The following is a 24,416-nucleotide window of genomic DNA, read 5'->3' on the forward strand; positions in this document are numbered from 1 at the left end:
AGTACAATTTTCTGGAAATGCAAGCTATGGAGAGCACACCATTGGATTCCTGGTTGAATTTAGAAGTGAGAGAAAATTCATTTCAGTTGCTGAAAGAAAAGTGCCTTCACCAAGGATGGGCCTTAAACCTGACCAGCCCAGCCTCACACCCACACGCCTGTGCACCCTATGATACTGGTTCTGGGTGAACTTTGTGATCAGTGAAAAATCTCAAGCCAAAGTAATAAACTGGAGATAAATCCAGGCCAGGAGGCATTCAGTATTTTCACAGATGTTTATTAAGCATCTACTTCATAAACAGGGAGGCTCTGGGAAGGCCGTGGTTGACAAGCGTTCTTCCTTTCCAATGAGGAACAGAGGAAAAGCAAACCAATGTGGTGGTTCAGAGAAAACCATGGTGAACGGGACACAGTGGAGGCGTGACCTTTCAGCTGTGACCCACAGAGCAAGAAAGCTGTGCACAAGCTTCCAGAGAGACAGAGAGCAAGGGGCACCCAGGCAGAGCTGTGGTGACGGAGGGAGACAGCCTTGGCTGCTGAGAAGGTTCAGTGTTTTAGCAAGGATGGTTCCATCACCCTTATTATCACCATACCCCTTCCAGACCCAGAACCCACAAGTACCAGTGACAATGGAGACACTGTTGGAATTGTACGGCAAAATTGAATGGAGAGAAAGTGTGGTAGGAGGGTGGCAAGAGATCAACCAAGCCCTTTGTCCAAGAAAGCACTGAGTAGAAGAACTAAGAGTTTGTGCCAGGGATGCTCCCCCACCTAGAGAGGAAGCAGAACCAAGCCTGAGAGAATGAGCAGGAAGAACAGAGAGAGAGGAGGAAGCGTCAGACGGCAGTTTCTAGTTCCAGCCCTGCTTTCCTGCACTCCAGTTCTCAGGAACTGGAGGCGTTAGATGGGTAAAATAGCAGCAAAGGAGAGATTTTTTTCAAGTTAAAACTACTGTCCTGGAGATGCAAATGTCAGGACCAGTCCTCGCCCCAGAGCCCTAAACTGTAGACAGCCTGAGCCACCCATTGGGGGTCAGGTCCCATCCCAATGGGGGATGGGGCTTGTCAGGAAAAGTGAGGAGCTAGGAAAGAAGGGGCCCCTCTGAGAGCCCCGTTTCTGCCTCTCCCTGACTTTGCAAGGACCCTGCAGCCAGAGAGTGAGGTGCTGTGAGAAGGCAGGTACATGACCCTAGATGTCTCCTCACCCTCCCCAGCCCCGCTGGTCCACGGGCCTTCAGAATCGACCCCCCGTGCCAACTCCACAGACTGAACCGGGCCCACAGGTGGTGCGGGGGGCACAGCCTGGACGGGGAGCACATGGGGGTGCCACACAGGATGGTGGAGTGGAGCACGGGTTGCAGGGCAGTCTGCAGAGAGAGAGAAGAGGTGAGTGAGGTTAAGGGCGGAAGGGAAGGGCTGGAGGCTCCAGTGACAGGCCTGGGCAATGCACCCCCACCCCGACCACTCTGAAACAACAGGACAGGCCCCCAGGGGGCCCCTGGCCATTGATGCCTCCTGTGTGTCCCCAGAGTCAGCTGAGGCCTTGCAGACTTAAGTTCTCCACAGCAAGTCAGGTTTTATCCCACCGAAGCTGCTAGAAAGGCTGTAAGGAAGAAAAGGAGATCCCGAACCTGCTGATGTTTACAGTTTCCTGTTTGAGGAGCGCCCACGGCCACTTCCTCTGGTTCAGAGCTCCCTGGAGCCCTGGAGAGTGCCCACTGCCCAGTGCTCAGTCATTCCCTCCATTTCCCCTCCACAGTGTGACCCTGCGAAACCCAGAGCAAAGAGCTGGCCAGCCAGCACATGGCTGGAACTACCGACCACAAGCACGCCAGCACCCCGAGGATGGCGTGAGGCTCCCTACTCTATCTCTCCAGGAAGTGCCTCGGTCACACCTACTTGCAGTCCTCGCTCTCCAGGAGGTTCCGGTACGTGGCAATCTCCGACTCCAGCCGCGCCTTCACGTCCAGCAGCACCTGGTACTCCTGGTTCTGCCGCTCCAGGTCACTGCGGATCTCAGCCAGCTGCTCCTCCACGGTGCTGATCAGACACTGCATCTGGGCCAGCTCTGTGCCGAAGCGGGCCTCAGCCTCACACAGGGAGTTCTGCAGGCAGTCTTTCTGCCGTGGGGAAGAGCGGGTCAGGGACCATGGCCTCAGAGAACTCCAGACACACTCATCTTAGCGGACATGTCTCATCCTCTTCAGGGCCACCTCAACATGAACACCCAGCTCAGGAGTTCCCCCCTGGGAGCTCGCCACCAAAACAATGGCAGTGAGCAAGACTTGAGACAGGATTGCATGGTTCCCAAAGCTGAAGCTTCCTCCCCCTGTCTCAGTACCTAACAGAAGGCCACCGTGCCCTGCAATGTTGTATAATGAATGCCCAACTCAATCTTCTTTTGAAAATGAGAGATTAGCGTTTCAAAGTGTGTTTCTGGGCTTGACTTGAGCTTGACCATAAATAGACAAAGGAACGGAGAGTTGGTGAGGAAGGAGATGGAAAGACTGAGCGAGCCGAGAGGACTGAAATGAAGCATTACAAGGTATGGGCTGTGCCTCACAACTTGGGTGCGGGGGGAGGGGGCAATGTGGGGGCGCCCCTACCAGGTTGTGTTGGGCTTGGCGCTCCACCTCCAGGGCATTCACTGTGCAGCGCAGCTCCAGGATCTCCGACTGGCAGCACTGCAGCTCCTGAGAGCATGACGTGGCCTGCAGGCTGATGCCCTCTGACTGCAGCACAATGACATAGGGACACCGTCACCCCCTGCCCACAGGAAGTGGGGGACTCACCTGCCCTGCGGTGCCCACCTCACCTGGGCCTGGAACCACTGCTCCACATCCTGGCGGTTGGTCTCTACCATGGTCTCGTACTGGCACCGCATCTGCGCCAGCACCCTGGCCAGGTCCACAGTGGGCTCCGTGTCCACCTCGATCCGCAGCCTGTCCCCAAGCTGGGACTTCAGGATTCTCACTTCCTGCATGGGCAGAAGGACACATACCCTGGTGACACAAGGGCTTTGGACAGAGCAGGTGACCCAGACCCCCTCTGTGACCAACAGCTTCTGGGATCAACCTATACACGAACCCTGGTCAGCAAAGTCTGGCCCAGGACTGTGGGGGAAAAACCTTATAGGGACCTACTCAAAGTCACATGGCAAGCCTAAGGGGCAAAAAGCCCCCCTCTGCTGCACCCCACAGGCTCAGCCAGTGCCCAGAGCCAGAACCCTTCCATATCCCAGCACCAAGGGAGCCCAGGTAAAAGAGGCCCCCCTTTCCGTACCCCCTCCCTGCAAGTCTGGGGCCCTGGCCCCCACCTGCTCGTGATTCTGCTTGAGACTGAGCTGCTCCTCCTTCAGGGACTCCTGCTGGGCTTCCAGGTCGGCCTTGGCCAGGCTCAGGTCGTCCAGCAGCTTGTGCATGCCGCACATGTCCGCCTCCACCACCTGGCGCAGCGCATGCTCACTCTCGAGCCTTCAGCAGGGAGGACATGAGGTCAGCATCGTCATGGCCAGCCCTACTCAGCGCCCTCACTCTTGAAACCCCTCGTCCTCCTCAACCTCCCAGGCTCACTGAGCTCAGAGCTGGTTTTCCAACGAAATAGGCTCAGACCCTTCTGTGCAACTGCCCATGGCCGAGTGACACAGTCACAGCAAGGATCAATTTATTGGTGAGTGTTGAGGCAGCATCGGGCCAGGGAGATGAAGAGACGGGGATGCGCCTGTATCCCAGGGTTCACGCCATTCAAGAGCTCTCGGAAGTGAAGGAGAGCAATGTTGGCTGCTATAAGACCTGCTCTCGGTCCTTGTATTGGGCTGCTTTTCTATCTCTCCCCGGTCTAACATGGGAGCACCTGAGAGCAGAGCTCTCCAAGGGGAGAACTGGACATTAGACTATTGCCAAGGGACTCCAAATTCACAAGTGCATGCTGGGTTTATTCTGAAGCTACTTGATTTCGCTCCTGGTGAGTGAATCCAGGCTCATTGTCGAAACCCTTTTACAAAGACAAACGAAGATCTCACAACAGCACTCCCCCGGCTTGATTTCATCCGCATTCTCTCTTCTACTTTCTACCCAGTGGAGTTGTAGCACACAAATCATTTGGGAGGAGAGCGGGGAATTTAGGAAGGAAAGGGAAGCAGAAGAGCCACTCCTGCACTCGGCAAGCATTTGGATCCCGAGATGTGGAACCAGAGGAAAGCATCATTCTTCAAGGTTACTCACTTGATTCTGAAGTCATCAGCTGCCAGCTTGGCATTGTCGATTTGGATTATCAGCCTGGTATTCTCAGCCTTGCTGCACAGGATCTGGGGAAACAGAACATTTGTGGTATTTACTCTCCCTCCAGAGATTCCAGGACCTAGAGCTCCTTGCCCTTCAGGGGTCCATGTCCTCTACTTCCTTCAGATCCACATCCCCCACCCTGGGCCACCCCAAAGCTCACCTTCTGCTGCAGCTCCTCCACGGTGCGGAAGTAGCTCTGGTAGTCGGGACACAGCGTGGACTCGTGGCACTTGCTCCACTCCTGGATCTTGCTCTCCAGCTCCGCGTTCTCACGCTCCAGCTGCCTCACCTTCTCCAGGTAGTTGGCCAGCCGGTCATTCAGGAACTGCATGGTCACCTTCTCGTGGCCATTCAGGGCACCTTCGCCATAGGGCCCACAGCTGCCAATATTGCCAGGGATGTTGCAGGTCCCTGGCAGGGGGCAGGCCGTGTGGCAGCTGGCGGGCACACAGCAGCTGGGTCTTCCCAGGGGTGTGGAGCCCACACGCACCTTGTTGGCATGTGCCACCGTGGCTGACAGGCACATGGGGGGAACCTCAGGCCCAGGCAGCTCCATATGGTCCATAGGGGGGATGCAGAAACGTCTGACTCCGGGAAACTTGGTGCTGCCCTGGCAGGGGGATGAGCTGATGCAGGAGGAAGACATGGTGCTGAGCTGAGGGTGATGGGTGGTTCAGAGCAGGTGCCAAGGCCAAGCGTCTGAGTCTGACACCCCTCTTCCCTCCTCTCCTTTTATACCCCATCCCGGTGGGTGTTGGCTCGGGGCTTTGACCTCACACCTTGATTCTCTGCTTAGTGCTGTGGGTCATCTGTTACTCAGCTCCTGAGTTACCACCAGCGTTCCCCGCCTCATTAAAAGAACGGTGATGAATGAGGTACCTCTTGGCTCTTTGATATCAGGTTGGCTGCTGGTGGGGGATCAGAAGCTTCTCATCATTTTTCAAAGAACATGAGTCCTTTGACCCATCCGATGCTGGCACCTTGACTTGGGTGAACTGGCCTCCTGGTGGCTGTACCTGCACCCCACTGGACCCTTTCAGCTGCCCATGGCATTTTGCAAGAAAGACCAGAGTCCAGAAACATTCTCCGGAGTTCAGACTCAACCAGGCTTCCCTGTAAAAGGACAGAATTGGCTCATGGCAGCTGTCCCGTGTTTTGATTAGCATGAGGCCCTACATTTCCTTACATCAGTTGTTGGCTGTTTTAACTCCCTTGAAGAAACAATGGCACCAAATAAGTTTATTTATTCAACAGGCACTTTCCGGAGCATCCTCTCTGCCTGCACTGAGGTGCACACATGCAGGTGGCTACGTAGACACGATGGCTACAGCTGTCCATCGGACATAACCACACTTAGGCAGCCCAGGGGCGCAACAGGAACTCTGAGATGGTCATCAATATCAGGGTGACCCTGAGGACCATGCCTGACCCAGAGCCTGAAAACTGAGCTTAAGAAGCCAGTGATGGGGCTGGGGTGATAGCACAGTGGGTAGGGCATTTGCCTTGCACACAGCCGACCCTGGTTCAATTCCCAGCATCCCCTATGGTCTCCTGAGCATCACCAGGAGTAATTCCTGAGTGCATGAGCCCGGAGTAACCCCTGTGCAATGCCAGGTGTGACCCAAAAGCAAAAAAAAAAAAGAAGAAGCCAGTGACCCCAAAAGAAAGGAGAGAGAGAGAGAGAGAGAGAGAGAGAGAGAGAGAGAGCCTGCCATAGAGGCTGGCAGGGGTGAGAGCAGAGGAGAAACTGGGGGTATTGGTGGTTGTGGGAAATATCCACTGGTGAAGGGATGGGGTGTTAGAACATTATAGGACTGAAACCCAATCAGGAACAGCTTTGTAACTGTGTATCTCACTGTAGTTCAATTTTTAAAAAATTAATTAAATTTTTAAAGCCAGCAACAGATGAATCTCAAATAAACTAGTTAAGGAACACAGAAGACCCTGAGTAACCAAAGCATGCCTTCTTTCCATGACTGAATGTCAGCGACAGAGCCCTGGCCACGTGTGAGCCATACCACTGTCAGATCGTTCCTACCATCCTGGAAGTTGGGTGGTCTCAGCTTAACTTCATCAAAGAAAGAAGGTGCTGAGAGCCAGAGATGTGAAGTCCTTCTTCTAAGCTTAACCCCATTGTGATGTGGCCAGGCCTGTTCTCATTATCTGGTTCTCTTCTCCTGGACACCCCCAACCACCTCTAAGAGCATCACTGAGTCATTGCCAAAGGAAAAAAAAAAAGAATTTAAAAGGTGTCAAAAATGGCCATGAATTTGAAATTTAAAAAAAAAATAGAAATTTGGGGGGCCAGAACGTTAGTGTAGTGGGGAAGGTGTTTACTTTGCATGTAGCGAACTTGAGTTCAATCTCCAGTACCCCATATGGTCCTCTAAGACTGCCAGAAATGATCCCTGGGTGCAGAATCAGGAGTAAGCCTCATGTACTGTCAAAAGAAGAAGGAAGGAAGGAAGGAAGGAAGGAAGGAAGGAAGGAAGGAAGGAAGGAAGGAAGGAAGGAAGGAAGGAAGGAAGGAAGGAAGGAAGGAAGGAAGGAAGGAAGGAAGGAAGGGAGGAAGGAAGGAAGGAAGGAAGGAAGGAAAGAAGGAAGGAAGGAAGGAAGGAAGGAAGGGAGGAAGGAAGGAAGGAAGGAAGGAAGGAAGGAAGGAAAGAAGGAAGGAAGGAAGGAAGGAAGGAAGGAAGGAAGGAAGGAAGGAAGGAAGGAGGGAAGGAGGGAGGGAGAGAGGGAGGGAGGGAGGGAGGAATCCTTTCTCCAAAACATTGATTATTGGGGTCCTAAATTGATAGGGCCGGGTTTCTCCAAAGACCACACATATGGAGCTACCAAAGAGAACTCTCTCTCTCTCTCTCTCTCTCTCTCTCTCTCTCTCTCTCTCTCTCTCTCTCTCTCTCTCTCTCTCTCTCTCCCTCTAAAATGGCCCTGTTATGCTCCCTATTCGCACTGCCAGGGAACCGAGACAGACAACTGCTAACAGCTAATAGACAAAATGTTTTCTCTCTAACCTCGATCACTGGGTACTTGGGCCCAGGAGAGACCTGGTATAGACCTTTGAGAAAATGAGGACTTGCCAGTGCTCTGCACATGGATCGAAAGTCAAACAGACCACACGCTCTGGGGAGCAGATATATGGAGGCTTGGCACATGCTTTGGGGTTCTGTGAAGGAGAACAGAGACACGGTGAATTCTGTGCAGATGGGGTTTCCCAGGAAAGGCACAGTAGTGGCCGGCTCTGACCAAAGGGTTACTCAGAGCTCCCCAATGAATTATCCTTTCAGACACCATAATTAGGAGCCAGCACCGGACCCAGGCCACCCCATCCTTCAGAAGCTTCAGGTTGCAATCTGCATAGGTGCCACCTTCAAACACCCCTTTGTTATACTCCTCCACCTCCTCATGCAGCAACGAGCTTCTCTATAAAGCCGAAAGCTCGACTTTCAAAGTCTTTCCTTTTGACGGGCTAGCTAGAGTCCAGCCTGTGACCTTATTTTCCTGCGGGATTCATTCCATTGCCTAAATAAAAACTGTGATGTCTTCCAGCTCAAAACACATTCTGTGCTTTATTATCTCCAGACTCCGCGGGTTTCTCTGAAGAAAACGTCAGTCCAGGCCCTTCCCTGGCTGGTACCCAGGATGTTGCTTTGTAGGATGACATTGATTTGCTGACTCTGCCTTTGTATAGTAGCTTGATTGCTCTGATTTGCATTTTTCTCAAAGGAGGTCAGCATGGGGTGGGGTGAGGATTCCGGCCCTCCTATCTAAGAGGGGCCTCCCTCCCAGAGTCTTTAATAGGAGTCCCTGTGGTCCTCAGTGACTAAAGGAGAACCAAGGTCCAGGTTAACATCTGGAACAGCAGAGAGGAAGCTTGCCATCCTCCAGCCACCTGCATGCACCAAGGGCCCTGCACAGATTCTTACGTGGAAAAGGCCAGCCAGCCTCTAGGAAAGGCATCTGCTGCAGACAGACTTGGGAGGTGAGGTGTGAGAAGGCTCTTCACAAGCATGCGGTGAAGGTGTGGCATGGCAAGCCTGCACCTGGAAATTGTGCCTGCGCCCCTGCAGACCTTTCTAGGTGGGGGAGCCCACTGAGGAAGCCGAACAACTGTGACCAGTTGATTTCTCAGTGTAGCCCCGAATCTGTGAAGTCAGCCTCCTGGGTTCACCTATCTCGTCTCTTCCCCCATTTCTTAAAGATGTTCTGGGGAGTTCTGGGGTCAGCTATTAAAAGGCACAGTCCTTGTCTGGAAGGGAGAGCCATTTGTGACAAGGTTCCATTCTATGGGGCTATGGCTGGGGGCCCACTCACTCTGGTGCCTAGACCTTTCCTTCTTCCTCTTGCCCTGTGGGTGGCCCAAAGAGAGGGTCAAAGGAGATACAGTTGAGAAAACCACGTGTGTCTTTTTCGTTAGTTTCTCATTCACTATCTCCTCCACATAGCAGATGTTCGGGCTTTCCACACCTTGAACAATTGTCTGCCCCACCTAAGTGTCTGAGAATGTCCTTCTGTGCTGGCCCCACCCACCATTCCTTTGCCATCGCATACTGTGAGGGTTCTGCCCCACAAGACTGCCCCACTCAAGATGCATGGAAGGAGATTTTTTTTTTAATTTATTCTTTTATTGAATCACCATGTGGAAAGTTACAAAGCTTTCAGGTTTAAGCCTCAGTTATACAATGCTCGAACATCCATCCCTTCACCAGTGCACATATTCCACCACCAAGAATCACAGTATACCTCTTCCCCATCCCCCCACCTCCTCAGCCCCCCACCCCACCTGTGTAACTGATAAATTTCACTTTACTTTCACTTTACTTTGACTACACTCAATATTTCAAGATTTAGTCTTGTGTTCAAGATTTAGTCTTGAACTTGTGGGTTCTTGAAAATTCGATGAAAGATTTGCATACAAAACTCAGATGTTAAAGAAGTTGAGGCTGATTCTACAGTTGAAGTTGATGGACCCAGGTCCCTCCCCCAATGCCCAGGCCTCTCCTTTTGTCTGTGTGTGATGTCACTCATCCTGTCCCTTGATGCCCGGTCCAGATTACAATGTCCTGCCCCTGACATTCTGCTCAACTCCAGGTATGATGACTGATCTTGTCCCTATGCTATTCTCTGTCCAGTGTCTGACCTGGAATCCCAGGCACCTTGAGCCCACTTGCTGGGCTCCCCAGACTGTTCCCTGGCAGTTTCCTGTCCCCTTGGCTTTCCTGTCCCTTTGACTCTGGCCCCAGGCATATAGGTACAGCCCTCTGTTGTCTAGCCATCTGTCTAGGCTTGGGTGAGAGGGCAAAGACCCAAGGGGCTTCCTTTAAGCTGCTGGATCCCACCTCCAGCCATCCCATGACCTATTTTGACTGGAGATCTTTTTGGCAGGTGAGATTCAAAATGACCAGTTTCAGGGGCTAGAGCGATAGCACAGCGAGTAGGGCACTTGCCTTGCGCGCGGCCGACCTGGCTTCGATTCCCAGCATCCCACATGGTCCCCCAAGCACCGCCAGGGGTAATTCCTGAGTGCATAGCCAGGAGTAACCCCTGTGCATCGCCGGGTGTGACCCAAAAAGCAAAAAGCAAACAAACAAAATGGCCAATTTCATCAACTCGTTCACCTGGTACTCTTCCCCTCCACTTTGACATGGGAAATCACACCTGAACTTTTTGAATGTGTGCCCTGTTATGAAATGTGTGGCTTGCATTTACTCACTTTCTAACCTGTACTGCAATATATGTTCTGTATCCTCATCCCCTCCCCACTCCGTCCCCACCCAATTCTGCCACAGCTAACCCTGGAGCTCCAGCTCCCCATGGTTGCCATAGCTACCTGCTGTTAACCCTAAACTTTAAAGTCTTCCAGTTCGATTCAGTGAGATAAGTCTCTGCCACCTTTAACCCCTTATTTGCTGTTAGCCCTACCTTACACATTTTCCCTTATCACTTCCTCATTATCAGTTCCAATGGCAGAGTTCAAGTTCTGGTTGTCAGTTATAGTTCTGATGCACCTGCTTTGCCTTGGAGGGGGAGTCCCAGGGACCTGGGATTTTGGTCATTTGTTGGATTGACTCCCAGAAAGCAGGCACATAAGCTGCTTTTGGTGTTTGATTAGACAGAATATAATAAAGGACACAGATAACTACCAGAGGCAGACAGGGGACCTTGGCATGTAGGTGGGAAGGGTGCAGAGAACCCATTCCCCCTCTCTCCTAATGCCTCAGCATGTCAGCCAACCCAGCAGTTCTCCAAATCCTTCGAACTGGGTTTTTATGGTAGCCATATCACACGGGCGTTGATGGATCATTGACTCAGCTTCCGGCCCCTCTCTCCTCCCAGGACAGAATACCTGAGCTTCTGGTTTGAGAACTTCCATTATACAGAGGCCAACCACTGAAGACAAACTCGAGGGGGACTCCTAGATTGGGGAGTCAGAGGGCTGGGGTGAGAGAGGATATCCTCCAGGTGGGCCCCAGCTCGAAGCCTCAGACCCTAGATTGCCCACATGACCAAGTCTTTGTGGCCTGGAACTAAATCTGTCCACATGTTCTAACCTAGGAGCAGAGCAGAGAGTCTCCGAGGGGCTCGGATGCCAATGCGGTCACTGCAGCAACTCTTCTTTCTGGAACCCGGACTCCCAGATTCTCAGAAAAGTCACATTGGACTCAGCCACCACCATCTTTGGAAGCAAGCAAAAGACAGGGGGCTTGTGGCCATAGCAAATTTCCTGGGCCAACATTTCTGGAGCACTTAGAACCTGCCAGCCACAGTGAGATGTGTGAATCCACGCTGTCCCCAACCCTGTGATGAAGGGGAACCACGCTCACCTCCAAAGGGGAGAAGGAGAATTGGGTGCACAGAGGGCAGGAAGTAGGTAGTGGGGATGGGATAGAGGTGAGGGGGTCCCACCCAGGTGCTACAAGACCAAAGCCACCAATCATTTTCTATTGGGGAAAAACATGTACGGGAAAACTTGATTACTGATTTGTGGAGTAGAAAGAGAGCTATTTAGAAATAGAAATTTTTATCTTGGCTAATTGTTTAAAAAATAAAATAAAGGACTTTCTGTTGAACAAAACTGAGGTCCTTCTTGCATTCATGTACTCCAGTTAACAAACCCAAAGAGCTTTGTTACTGATTTTTTTTTTTCTTCAGTTATCACCTGCTGCATTCTTCTTTGATCTGACTGTAAAAGTGTGCCTCATAGAACAGAGAGCGGAAGACCCAACCCTCCTCCCAGGAAGTGTCACCCCCCTGCCTTCTCACTCACCATCGCCCTCTAGCTGAGCGTCCCTGAACAACACTTCAACACTTACACACACACACACACACACACACACACACACACACACACACACACACACACACACACAGGTCTGCCCCTAGGGTATTAAGGTCCAAAAGGCCTCCGTGTGAAAGTTGATGTATCTGAAATACTGTCTATCTTTCCCAACCCTAACGAGGGAGGATCCTGATATCTGTGGGAGTTTCTCCCAAACATCAAATAGGCTCGAGGTTTTATTGCTTTAGAGCACCTCAATTTTCCTATAAACAGGAGCTAATTAAATCCAAACGCTTTATGTGGAGGATCCTCACATTAATGCACTGGTCCCAGTTTCCAAGAGGTCCTGGTGCAGGTGGACAGAAATGCTTCTCATATCAACACCTCTTTGGGCCCTCAGGAGCGAGGCAAGGCATTTTCAGTGGGGAGGCACCATCCACTGTTGGATATCATTGGTTTGTCCTGTTCCCCTTGCCACAAGGAGCTTAGGTTTATCAGTCACACCCATCAAAGTGTTCCCGAGTCACTCCCATTCCTTTGTTTATCTGTAACCACTTCTACCAGTTTATCTGCTCTTCCTCTAATCAAACTGTTAACTTGTAAGGTCAGACCTTGCTAAGACAGTGAACTTGTATTGTAAGTTAATATTGTCTTTCTCCTCTCTTATGTCTTTTGAATAGTTTACTTTAAAACAATATCCTTTTTGTATGGACAAAGAAAGACATTTATTAATATGCTTTGGTAACATGGGATTTAATTGGCTTCAAATATTATTCATTCCCGGGCATATGCTTTCTTAACTTAAGCCTCAGCTGGCCTTACTTCCTAGCACCCTCAAAAGCAGGGTCCCAACAAGGGACGGGACGGACCAAGGGCAAGCGGTGAGTTGTGTGCTACCCTGGCATCGAGATGGGCCTGGCCAAAGTGCCTAATGCTTAACTATATGTTAAGAGCTTGGTCATGGACATGTCATGTCATGATCCAAAAGCAACGACGAGACTAGGGCCCTGCTAGGGCTAGGAAAGACTAATCTGGCCTGAGCACTGTAGTCTGAGATCGAGGTGACCCCCGGAGAGCAATTCTATAAGCTTAATGCGTCTCTTGCTATGTCCATACAAAATGATTTATAATATGAATACTTATATGCTAGTCAGACAAAGAGAGGAGAAACACACCCATGGGATTCCGCTCTTGGGCGGATGTCCCGCTGAGAGAGATTCTGTCCTAGTGAAAGCATCCCCTAAGGGATAGAATTTTACCCCCTATGGATTGTAACCACACCTACGCATAAGCCCCGACCCCCCCCCCCCCCCGCCGCATCCAGAGCGGATGTGGGGGATTTAAGGTAACTGTATGAGGGGGCTGGGGGCGAGTTCCAGAGGAGCAGAGAAGGAGAATGAAGTAGGGTGGGGAGAAAGAAGCAGGAGGAGAATCAGAGGAGAATGGAGATGGGAATGGAATAAACTTCGGTGAGACCAACCATCTTGGCTCCGTTCCTCCCTTCGCCTGCCTCGCCGCCCTTTTTGTGTTTTTTACACAATCCACCAAGAAAAATGGCGGCCACAGGTGTCCCGGAGAGGTGCGTGTTATGAGCCTGGGACTAAGTTTCATCTAGAAAATTTGAATAGACATTAGGGGCCTAGGGAGTGAGCAGGGAGGGGTCAGACAGGTCTTGGCAAATCAGAATGACACACAGCTGTGGAAACCAGCCCCCAGTTGAACTGAACCATATCTGCTGGGCACAGGAACTTGTAGAAATTCCCAAAGAGTCCAGGACTGCCAGCCTGAGGCTCCAGGCTGATTGCTCTGAGGTTCAGGCTCCTCCTATTCCATGTCAAGTGTTTCAAGGATGAGGACGTCTTGAATCTGGCAGTTGTTCGTTGTTTTCAACAGAAGAACTCTAGTCCCAGGAAAGAGCTCCAGTGTCTCAGAGAAAAGAGTCTATTCTTAGAGACGTGGAAGAAGGGGAACGGGAAAACATGTATCTGCCTAAAATAATAATAAAACCTGGAGAATGAATAAGGAGTGCAGAGACCTGCTAGACTTGGCTGCAGCGCCCACCAGTCGGCTGTGTGTCTCTGAATATATCTTTCCAGTCTCCTGAGCCCGAGGCTCTTGTCTGCACAGGAAAGAGGCTGGACCAGGTCCTTGCAAAGCTCCACATGATGCTGACAGCACGGCACCAGCCAACAGAGGCATGATGGAAGTCGTCTATAGTCTCACCATCTAGGGCGGGACCACAGGTGAAGAAATCAACTACTATCACTAATGGCTGTCAGATTGTACCAGAGAACAAAGATTCAGTTCCATTCTCTGTATGACATTTACCAGACTAAGCCCAAGACAGACAAATGCTACAGAAGGATGCAGAGAAGGACGATGGTTTGCACTCGGTTATTAAAACAGGTGATGTGCTGGAACCCTCTCCCAAGGCCAAGCAGCCCCGCCCCGGCTGGCTGCAGGGTGAGGTCTCATCATCCACGTGCTATGTGCCTGCAAGACAGGCAGCTTCGGGACCCAGTCCATCCCTGACTTTTCTTGGCACGTGCCGATCCCTAAAAGAACCCCTGTTCCCTCCTAAAGGAAGAAACATAAATTTGGAGCGTGACATTCAGAAAGGGGTTGGAGATTCCTGTTCCTGGCTCTCTCCTCTGTCTGCCACCGCCAATGTTTAGCCACCCCAAAAGCCCACACGCTCCTTCAAGACCATCCCTTTTTCGAATGCATTCATTTGTGGAGTATAGAATAACATCACATGAAGCTGACACCCAAGGACTGTAGATACAAGGGCCAGGGGGATTGCCCCATAGCTGGAAGACTGCTTCATGAGCGGAGGGGAGAAGGCAGATAGAATAGAAAAGGGATCACTAAGAAAATGATGGCTGGAGGAATCAGTCGGGATGGGAGATGCGTGCCGAAAGTAGATAATGGACCAAACATGATGACCTCTCAGTGTCTGTGTTGCAAGCCATAATGCCCAAAAAGAGAGAGAGAGAGTATGGGGAATATTGTCTGTCTTAGAGGCAGGGGGAGGGTGGGAAAGGGGGGGATAATACCCGGGATATTGGTGGATATTGGTGGTGGAGTGTGCACTGGTGGAGCGATGGGTGTTTGATCATTATGTGATTGTAACCCAAACATGAAAGCTTGTAACTATCTCACGGTGATTCAATAAAATTAAAAAAAAAAAAGACCATCCCTTTTTCATCCCCACAAACAGTGCCCTGGTTGAGTTTGTGTTACCACACGCTAGCCCCCCCCCCCCCCCCGCTATCCTGTTTATCCTCCTTGGGGGAACCTTCTCTAATTCTGCTCTACTCAGGCCAGGCTTGGTGTGAGGGCTGCGGCAGCCCTTAGAGTCAGGAGTCAGAGACTTTGTAAGGAATCCCCCATAGACAGACACCTCCAAACCCTTTGGGCTTCATGCCCCCCTGTCTTTCACAGGTTCCTGCTGCTCCCCACAGCACCCCCCCACACCCGGGGCCTGCTGAATAGGACTCTGCTTCCCTGCAGACCAGACCAGCCTCCCACCCCAACCCTGTCCCCATGGGAGCTTCTGGAAAGGCCAGCAGCAGGCCACAGCAAGAATGCCGCAGTGGTGGAGTGAAATCTTTGTTCTTGCCGGTCACTTGGGCCCCCTGATTCAGGCCCTCTCCATACATCCATTTGTACCCCTGACACCACCCTGAACCCAATGGGCCCTACAGGGAGGCTGTGAAAACCACTGTTGTTGTTTGGCACTAATGCACGCCCAGAAGGGTCAGTGGCAGTAACGGGGGTGTCTGAAGTCGCTGTTGTTAGGTGACCCTGACTGAGGATGGACAGGGCCCACACACACACTTCACTCCCCTCTATGGACGTGTGTCCAGATGTTGGGGGTCGCTTGCATGGTTTGGTATCCCCAGCAGGAGTCGGATGTCTTGGGCATCGCTGAAGCTAAAGGACTAGCTTTGAGTCCTGGGTCCACCTCTTCCAAGCTGTGCTTCCTTGGATAAGTTTCTTCATCTCTTAGAACCTCAGGTTCCTCATTTATAAAGGGTAGCTTTATTTTTTTTTTAATTTTTAAATTTTTATTGAACCACCATGAGATAGTTACAAGCTTTCATGTTTGGGTTACAATCACACAATGATCAAACACCCATCCCTCCACCAGTGCACATTCCCCACCACCAATATCCCAGGTATACCCCCCTTTCCCACCCTCCCCCTGCCTCTATGGCAGACAATATTCCCCATACTCTCTCTCTCCTTTTAGGCATTATAGCTTGCAACACAGACACTGAGAGGTCATCATGTTTGGTCCATTATCTACTTTCGGCATGCATCTCCCATCCCAACTGGTTCCTCTAGCCATCATTTTGTTAGTGATCCCTTCTCTATTTCATCTGCCTTCTCCCCTCTGTTCATGAAGTAGTCTTTCAGCTATGGGGCAGTCCCCCTGGCCCTTGTATCTACTGTCCGTTGGTGGCAACCTCATGTGATGCTACCCTAGACTCCACAAATGAGTGCAGTCATAAAGGGTAGCTTTATAATGGCATCTTTTTTTATAGATTTGGGTTTTTGCAAGTTTCAATGAGACATTATTAACCAAGTGGCTTGGGAGCTGTCATCTGGGTCAGCCAGCCCCAAATGCAGAGCCTGTGCTCAGCAGGTTGTCGGTGAAACTAGAGAATGAATGATCCCATTGTACCAGCTATAATGAGGTGGAGGGTGGGGTGTTACAGAATTATTCTCAATTACAGTTGTCTGGCCTTGGCTTCTAAGCATAATTATCTCCCTCCTTCTCTCTTTTATATCTCTTCTTTTATATCTTGGCTGTGGACCAACTCCCTGGTTTTACATAGTTTCAAGATTTTTTTTTTTTTTTTTTTTTTTTTTTTTTAGCAAATGCCTCTCAGAGAAGCTCCACGGAAGCTGGTGGGGCCTAAGGAATTAAGGACAGAATCTGGCCACATTCATCTAGAGCCCAGCTGAGTGAAACTGAGAGAGAATAGAGAAAGAGGAGTTAGCAGAGCCACTGAATGAGGCTTTTATTAACTCAGTCAAATCAGCACTCGAACCCGTCAAGGCAACGAGACAGAAGCTTCAGCAGAGAACAAGTTGCCTCTGGAAATGAGAGGCAGTTTCCAAGAGATGGGGGCTAGGGCTCCCCTTGCTGTAGCAGAGCACATTGCAGATGGGCCCCATCCAGTTACCCCCAAGCTCCTCCTCCTGGCAGGGGGCTCCCCCAAGGACTGGGTGGCCCCTACACTGTGGTCAGGCTGGTCCTGCGGAGGCCCCTCGGGCCTGCTCCAGTCCTGCAGGGTTTCAGTAGCGGCCCTGGGGGCAGGGCATGCAGGGGACAAGGACAGTGCGAGGCACGCAGGGGGAGGGTGCACATGGGGGACAGGAGGGAGTGGAGCACGGGTTACAGGGCAGCCTGTGGAGAAAGGCACAGGGGTGGGGTTAGAGGAGAAGGACACCAGGGCAACAGATCCACCACTTCCCACCCAGCATCCAGCAGGGCCCATCTCCACCTGTCTTCCCAGGACCCCGATCACATCTAACAGGAGTCCTCCCACCCCAACGGACCACTCTAGCCTGCCCACCACCAACTCTATAGTCAGAGCAATCTTCTAGAAACACAAATCATGCCTCTCCCCAGCCTAGAACCTCCCATGGTTCCACCTTGGTGTTCACGGTGAAGAAGAGCTTCCAGCTCCCCTCCACATCAAATCCCCAGATAGGACGAGTGGTCGTGACCTTCTCCCCTTAGGCCTGAGTCCAGCTGGGATGTGTGTGTGTGTCTGTGTGTGTGTGTCTGTGTGTCTGTGTGTGTCCGTTTGCATGTGCACACATACCCCGTACCCCACACCTGGCACAGAGCAGGCATTTGGTGAGAATGTGGGAGACAGGCCAGGGAGATTGCTGGCACATGCTTTGCATGCTGGAGGGTCTGAGTCTGATCCCCTGAGCACTGATGGGATTGATGCCAGAGCTGAACCAGGAGTAGCCCCTGAGGACCACAAGGGGTGGCCCCGAAACAAAACAAAAAAGAATGTGGTGAATAAGAGGAACTCATTGACAAGTACGGAAGGAATATAGGAATATACCGCAAAGGCCAAAGGAGGCAATCTCAGAGTCTGGCAGAGTGGCTCAAACCCAAAGCCAGCACACGGGACAGGGGGTGGATCCCAGCCCGAACAGGACCATGTGCTTCCCTGACCCTTACACTCTTTGTTGTTGTTGTCGAAAACATTCAAAAATCAGGAAAATTCAACATCTAAAACGAATCCGATTCCAGGTTCCCCCAGAACCATCCCCAGCATGCTGGGCCTGCGCCTCTTGTGTAGAAATGGTCCAAGGGAGCAGCACCACCCACCGCAATGGACAAGGACTGGGTCCCCCACTCCCCATTCTCTAGCCCATAACAGACATAGCTTTCCAGACAAGATCCCGAAGGACAGAAAAGCAGAAGGAAGGAAGGGAGGGAGAGAAGGAAGGAAGGGAGGGAGAGAAGGAAGGAAGGAAGGAAGGAAGGAAGGAAGGAAGGAAGGAAGGAAGGAAGGAAGGAAGGAAGGAAGGAAGGAAGGAAGGAAGGAAGGAAGGAAGGAAGGAGGGAGGGAGGAAGGAGGGAGGGAGGAAGGAAGGAAGGAAGGACTGCCCATCTACCACCGGGTCTCCACTGCCCTGACCCAGCCCCTTCCTTCCTCAGCTTAACCCAACCATGACCAGGGCCTCCTGCCCAGCTTCCCTCCTCCCTCCACTCTGTCCTTCCTGCATCCACCTGCACCTTCTTCCTGTCCCTGACTCCATGGAGAAGGCACCAACGTGCCAGGACAGGAGTTAACATACTTTCTACTGTCTCTGAATCCTGGGTGTTTACCATCTAGTGCTGGAGACAGGCACTTAAGCCAGTTCTTACTCTCTCCTCAAAAAAAAAAGGAATATTCCTCCCTCCCCTGCAGCCCATCAAGGATCTCAGTGACGGGCTAAAACAGCGCCTTCATCCTCCCTCCCGCCTCCCTGTCTCAGCTCTGTGCACTGCCTGCCTGAACGCCAGCTGACTATCTGCCCGGCTCCCAAAGCCAGTGGAAATAACTTGAGAGCAGCTGCCTTGTCACCATCTCTCAGTAACCACGCACCCCGCCCCGGTGCCTGGCACAGGATGGCACAGGAGAGGAGTCTACAGACTCGGAGAGGAACTGGGCCGCCTCCATGGGCTGGGTTAGAGCAGGCGCCATGACTCCCTGCCCAGCTATCTGTGATCATACCCACTTCCTAGCGCCTCCATCGTGACAGCGTTCTTATTCTTCTGTCTTACGAGGAGACCCATTTGCAACCACCCCCAGCCCCACCAGGCCACCACTTACTTGCAGTCCTCGCTCTCCAGCAGGCCCCGGTACGTGTTGATCTCGCACTCCAGCCGCGCCTTGACGTCCAGCAACACCTTGTACTCCAGGTTCTGCCGCTCCAGGTCGCAGCGGATGTCGGCCAGCTGCGCCTCCACGTTGGTGATCATGCACTGCATCTGGCCCAGCTGTGAGCTGTAGCGGGCCTCCGTCTCGGTCAGCGTGTTCTCCAGGGAGTCCCTCTGTGGCCCGGGACAAACAAGGTTACTGAGAGCAGTTAGCCAGGGAACATGACCTGATTCCAAAAGAACTGAGCCAGGGCTGGGGAAATGGCACAGCGGGGGGGGGGGGGGGGGGAGGTTGCCTTGCACACGACTGACTCAGTTAGATCCTGGCACCACAGACAGTCTCCCGAGCGCTGCTGGGAGTGATCCCTGAGCATAACCGGGTGTGGCCCCAAAAATCAAACTGAGATAAGAAAAGGCCAAGGAGAGTTAAGTGTCTCGGGCCCTCCCTCCCAAATCTGGGGAAAATGAGGCCCAGGAAAGGTTAATGGCTTGTGCAAGTTCTTAGTAGCTGGTCACACACCAAGCTGGGGTTTGAACCCAGACCCGAGAGGTCGTGAATGCCTTTTTCCTCCTCTTAAGCTCAAGCTTGGGAGATAGGGGTCTCGGTGTCCCTCCCTGCCGGCCTCGTCAAAACAGTGGTCACCAAGGCTGGCTGCTGAGCCCCGGGGAGAGTCTTGTAAAACATTCAGATCCCAACATGGAAAGTATCATGTTGAGTGAAATGAGTCAGAAAGAAAGAGACAGACATAGAAAGATTGCACTCATATGTGGAATATAATGTAACTGAGAAGTACAAGTTGGCAACGATGCAACTTCTGGCAGATATCTCTCTGGACTTAGTTACTAAAATACTAAATTACAGAAACCCAAAACTGAGAGGCCGCTAAGTGTGGTCACTCGACCTCATACTTCTTCATCCTCAGCAATGGAAAACAAATTATCTAATGCTTCCTTTTCAGCAGGTCTGACTTTAGGGGAGAGACTCTCCAAACAATAATAGTGAGTTTTGTTGAAATATTGTATGCAATCAAAGTGAAAGTAAAGTGAAATTTATTAGTTACACAGGCAGGGGGGCTTAGGGGGGGCTAGGGGTGTGGGGGGGGTTGGGGTGTGAGGGGGCGGGGTGGAGCTATACTGGGATTCTTGGTGGTGGAATATGAGCACTGGTGAAGGGATGGGTATTCGAGCATTGTATAACTGAGATTTAAACCTGAAAACTTTGTAACTTTGTAACTTTCCACAATAAAAAATTAAAAAATAAAAAAAAAAACATTCAGATCCCCGGGGGCTCTTATGGAGACTGGTTCAGGCCCCGAAAGCTACAACAGGAACTAAGGCAGCCAGCCCTGGTTGGATCGCTAACACCGGATATGGTCCCCCAAGCCCTGCCAGGAGCGATCCCTGGGCACAGAGTCAGGAGAAAGCCCTGAGTACAGCCCCCAAGCCCAAAAACAAGCCCAAACAAAAACATCAAAGAGGGGCTAAACAGTCCCTCTGGTGAGGAACGTGGCATAGGTGCCCACAGCAGGACAGAGGCACACAGGGTCACTCAGCAGACAGGGAGGGGGCCTCGGAGAAAACTCCCTCCAGGGGCCTCAGCAGGGGCAGAGGCGGGGGAGGGCAAGGGTATGGCTGCATCAGGCCCCCTCCCCACTTCCTCCCTGCCCTGGGAGCAGAGCTGGGGAGCCCTCACCAGGCTGTGCTGGGCCTGCAGCTCAATCTCCAGTGTGTTGACGGTGCGTCGCAGGTCGATGATGTCTGACTGGTAGCTCTGCAGCTGCTCCGAGCTCGAGGCCACCTGCTGGTTCAGCTCCTCCATCTGCCGGTGGGGGAGCAGAGAGGGGGGCTGGTGCTCTCCGGGGACCCGGCGGGGGGGTGGGGGAGTGCTCCCACGCTCTGCCCAGCCCCGAGAGGAGGCCCACCTGCATGTTGAACCACTGCTCCACATCCCGGTGGTTGCTCTCCACCATGGTCTCGTACTGACACCGCATCTCCTCCAGCATCCTGTTCAGGTCCACTGGGGGCGCGGCATCCACCTCAATGTTAAGGCGGTCCCCAAGCTGGCAGCGGAGCGCCCCGACCTCCTGCAAAGGCATGAGAGTCCCGGGCAAGTGGGAGGACACGGAATGCCAACTCAGAGGGGTGGCGGGAGGTGCTCCCCAACACAGCACTTCCTGTCCCCCTTGACAGAAGATGAGTTGGTTTGTCAGACGGGGCCAAATCCAGCTGTTGCCAGCCTCCCTCCAGATAGCAGGATCTGGCTTCCCCAGGTCCAAGGCCTGACTTGGAGCAGGCTCTGCTTAAAGACAGAAAGTTGTTACAGAGGCTGATCATGCCTCATCATTCTTGGTGGGGTTCCCAGATCTCCATGGTCTGAGTCAGGGGCCTCTGGGCATGGGGAGCAGCTGTAACTGGCTGTTAGTTTACACTGAAGGAAGCACAGCCAGAATGGTGGGCACCTCCTTGATCCAATCCCAAGGCCCAGAGACATAGTACAGGTAAGGCACTTTCCTTGCACGAGTCCAAACCCCAGTTCTATCCCCAGCACCGTATATGGGCCTCCAAGCCCCACCAGGAGTAATCCCTGAGCACAGAACCAGGAGTTAAGCCTGAGCACCACTGGGTATGACCTCCAAAATTAAAAAAGCACAAAGTCAAAGGGTTGCAAGTCAAGCCAGGGAAAAGGGGGGTGTGTTCATAGCTCAGGTGGGTCCTGCCCAAGCAGGTGTGGGGTGCGGGGGGCAGGGAGAGAGGAGCTAATTTCCCAGAGCTGTCAAAGACAAGTTAAAAATCAGAGGGTTTAGGGTTGGCCAGTGGCTTTTGGATAACGTGTTTCAGAAGTTAACTGCCAGGCAAGGTTAACAGTTTGCCTTGCATGCTGTCAACCTAGGTTCAATTCCCGGTATTCCATATGGTCCTCCAAGCACCATCAGAAGTAATTCCTGAGTGCAGAGTCAGGAGTAAGGGGCTGGAGCAATAGCACAGTGGGTAGCACATTTGCCTTGTACGTAGCCAACCCGGATTCGATTCCCGTCATCCCATATGGTTCCCTGAGCACCGCCAGGGGTAATTCCTGAGTGCAGAGCCAGAAGTAACCCCTGAGCATAGCTGGGTGTGACTCAAAAACAAACAAACAAAAAAAAACATAGTCAGGAGTAACCTCTGAGAATTACCAGGTGTGGCCCAAAAACAAACCAAAAAAGAAGTTAACTGCAGAGAGAAGGGAGAATGAGACAAGGGACAGAAAAGAGAAAATCACTGAAGCATCAGTCTCCATAGACACACGGGCCACCCTGCCATGTGGTCTCAAAGGGACAGGCCACTGCAGAGGGCCCCCAGACACCAGCAGTTGACTCTCAGAGAATGAAGGCCACTCCGAGACCTTTAGAAACACTGGACCGAGACTTCGGAAGGCTGCTGGTGTTCCCAGGGACCAGCTGGGTCCATCCTGCACAGCCCCCACTTGACCTCAGGGCTCACCTCCTCGTGGTTCTTCTTGAGGCACAGCAGCTCCTCCTTCAGGGACTCCACCTGGGCCTCCAGGTCGGCCTTGCACAGGGTCAGCTCGTCCAGCACTCGGCGCAGGCCATTGGTGTCGGCCTCCACCAGCTGCCGCATGGCCGCCTCGGTCTCGTACCTGGACAGGGCCGGGGTCAGCAACCAAGTGGGAAAAAGGAAGGCACACAGACCCGGGACCCACCTGGAAGTGCTGGTATTGGGTTGCCGCCAAGAAACAAATAGAACGCTGACCCCCTCCCCACCGATGTCCCTGAAGATGAGGTGTCCCTGTCCCTGGCCACACTCACTTGGTCCTGAAGTCATCGGCAGCCAGCTTGGCGTTGTCAATGTGCACAACCATCCGGGCATTCTCTGCCTTGGTGCACAGAACCTGGGAGCCAAAACACATGTAAAGGGGTGGGCAAGGTTAACAGTTTGCCTTGCATGCTGTCAACCTAGGTTCAATTCCCGCCCAGCCCGCAAATGCACGGACAGCACATCCCTCACCTTCTGCTAAGTCTAGGACGAGAGGAGAGAAAAGGCCCCAGTGGGGATCAGGTGGGGTGCCCCCCTCCTGCAGAACCGCACTTCCCACAAATGCAGGGGGATATTTGGAGCATGCTGGTCGTTGGAGAACAGGAGATTGGTAACTGAAGCCCTCTCAGCCCAGATGCCCCAACTTGGGTGCCGTGCCCAGCATGGAGGATTCGTGTTTAGCCAGAAATCAATCATAGGACTTCTGAGAGTAGCTGACTGACAATTCCCTGAGCACGAGAGCTGGGCAACTTCATGCCTGCAGCAACTCAAAGATCCCTCCTAAGTGACCTCTGAAGAAGGACCATTTACTGTGCCCATTGCACAGAATAGAAACAGAAGCTTAGGGAAGAAAAGTGGCTCTCCAAGGCATGCAGTGAGTCAACAGCGGAGCAAAGACTGAAGGGATGATCCCGGACCTCTTTCACCACGAAGAAATCTGGCCGAGCGCTCAAATGATGATGCATCAACCCAACGCCCTGGGGAAGTGTCTTTCCCCTGGACCTCACGACTCTGTGGAGTGAGATCCACACCGGAGTCCCCATATGGCAGTCGCCCAGCCCGCAAATGCACGGACAGCACATCCCTCACCTTCTGCTGTAGCTCCTCGATGGTCCTGAAGTAAGACTGGTAGTCGGGACACATGGTGGGCACCTGGGACTGGCAGGCCTCTTGGATCTTGCTCTCCAGGGTGGCATTCTCCTGCTCCAGCTGCCGCACTTTCTCCAGGTAGTTGGCCAGGCGGTCATTGAGAACCTGCATGGTCTCCTTCTCACTGCTGTTGAAGGTCCCTTCGCAGGCCCAGCTGCAGACACCCATAGTGCTGGTGGGCCGGCAGCTGGTGGGCCGGCAGCAGCTGGAGAGGTAGGCCTTGGGGAGGCAGCTGGCCTGCCGGTAGGTGGGGGGCATGCAGACGGAAGGCACGCAGGTCATGGGCTGGCAGACGTAGCCCAGGCACAGCTCGGGCCGGAAACTCAGGCTGCTGGAGCAGACAGAGGCGGGCCGGGGGCAGCTCTTGACAGAGGTTGGCGAGCAGCTGGATGGCATGCTGGGTAGGTCGTTCTCCTCCACACAGCTCCCTGGAGGCCCAGTTTCTGCCATGGCCGGCCTGCAGACGGCCTTTTATAGCCACACAGTGGGGGGGGGGGGGGGGGGGGTTGTGCTAGAAAGTCAGCAGGGGGGTGTTGATGAGGCTCCACAGCCCCACAGGAAGCTGCTAATTAATTCATAATTTGGTTTCCAATAAGGAGTTCCTTTCCTCATAAAAGGGACCAAGCGTGTCATTTGGTGAATGCAGGACTCTGGGGTCCTATCATTGATTTCCCCTGGGGAAAGCTTCGTGACACAACTTCAAAGCTTCTGCTCCAGGCCTGGGCCCTCATTACTCGGGTGGGGCTGCCAGAACACCACCCCTGCGCCCTA

At 52.5% G+C, this 24,416-nt stretch overlaps 2 protein-coding genes across 2 annotated transcripts; both read right to left on the reverse strand.

Moving 5' to 3' along the window:
- Nucleotides 1-1,232: 1,232 nt before the first annotated feature.
- Nucleotides 1,233-4,807, reverse strand: LOC129403530 (keratin, type I cuticular Ha8-like). The gene is made up of 7 exons (XM_055132256.1): nt 4,442-4,807; nt 4,222-4,304; nt 3,315-3,471; nt 2,814-2,975; nt 2,605-2,730; nt 1,898-2,118; nt 1,233-1,365 (listed from the first exon to the last, which is right to left on the reverse strand). The coding sequence occupies exons 1-7, from the start codon at nt 4,805-4,807 to the stop codon at nt 1,233-1,235; spliced, it is 1,248 nt and encodes a 415-aa protein (XP_054988231.1).
- An 11,942-nt stretch (nt 4,808-16,749) lies between these two features.
- KRT32 (keratin 32) lies at nt 16,750-24,041 on the reverse strand. The gene is made up of 7 exons (XM_055132474.1): nt 23,586-24,041; nt 22,769-22,851; nt 22,443-22,599; nt 20,885-21,046; nt 20,656-20,781; nt 18,916-19,136; nt 16,750-16,982 (listed from the first exon to the last, which is right to left on the reverse strand). Exons 1-7 carry the CDS (start codon nt 24,039-24,041, stop codon nt 16,871-16,873), a joined length of 1,317 nt encoding a protein of 438 aa, XP_054988449.1. The 3' UTR covers nt 16,750-16,870.
- Nucleotides 24,042-24,416: the final 375 nt, after the last annotated feature.

Source organism: Sorex araneus, chromosome 3, assembly GCF_027595985.1.
Source record: "Sorex araneus isolate mSorAra2 chromosome 3, mSorAra2.pri, whole genome shotgun sequence".
Lineage (NCBI taxonomy): Eukaryota > Metazoa > Chordata > Mammalia > Eulipotyphla > Soricidae > Sorex > Sorex araneus.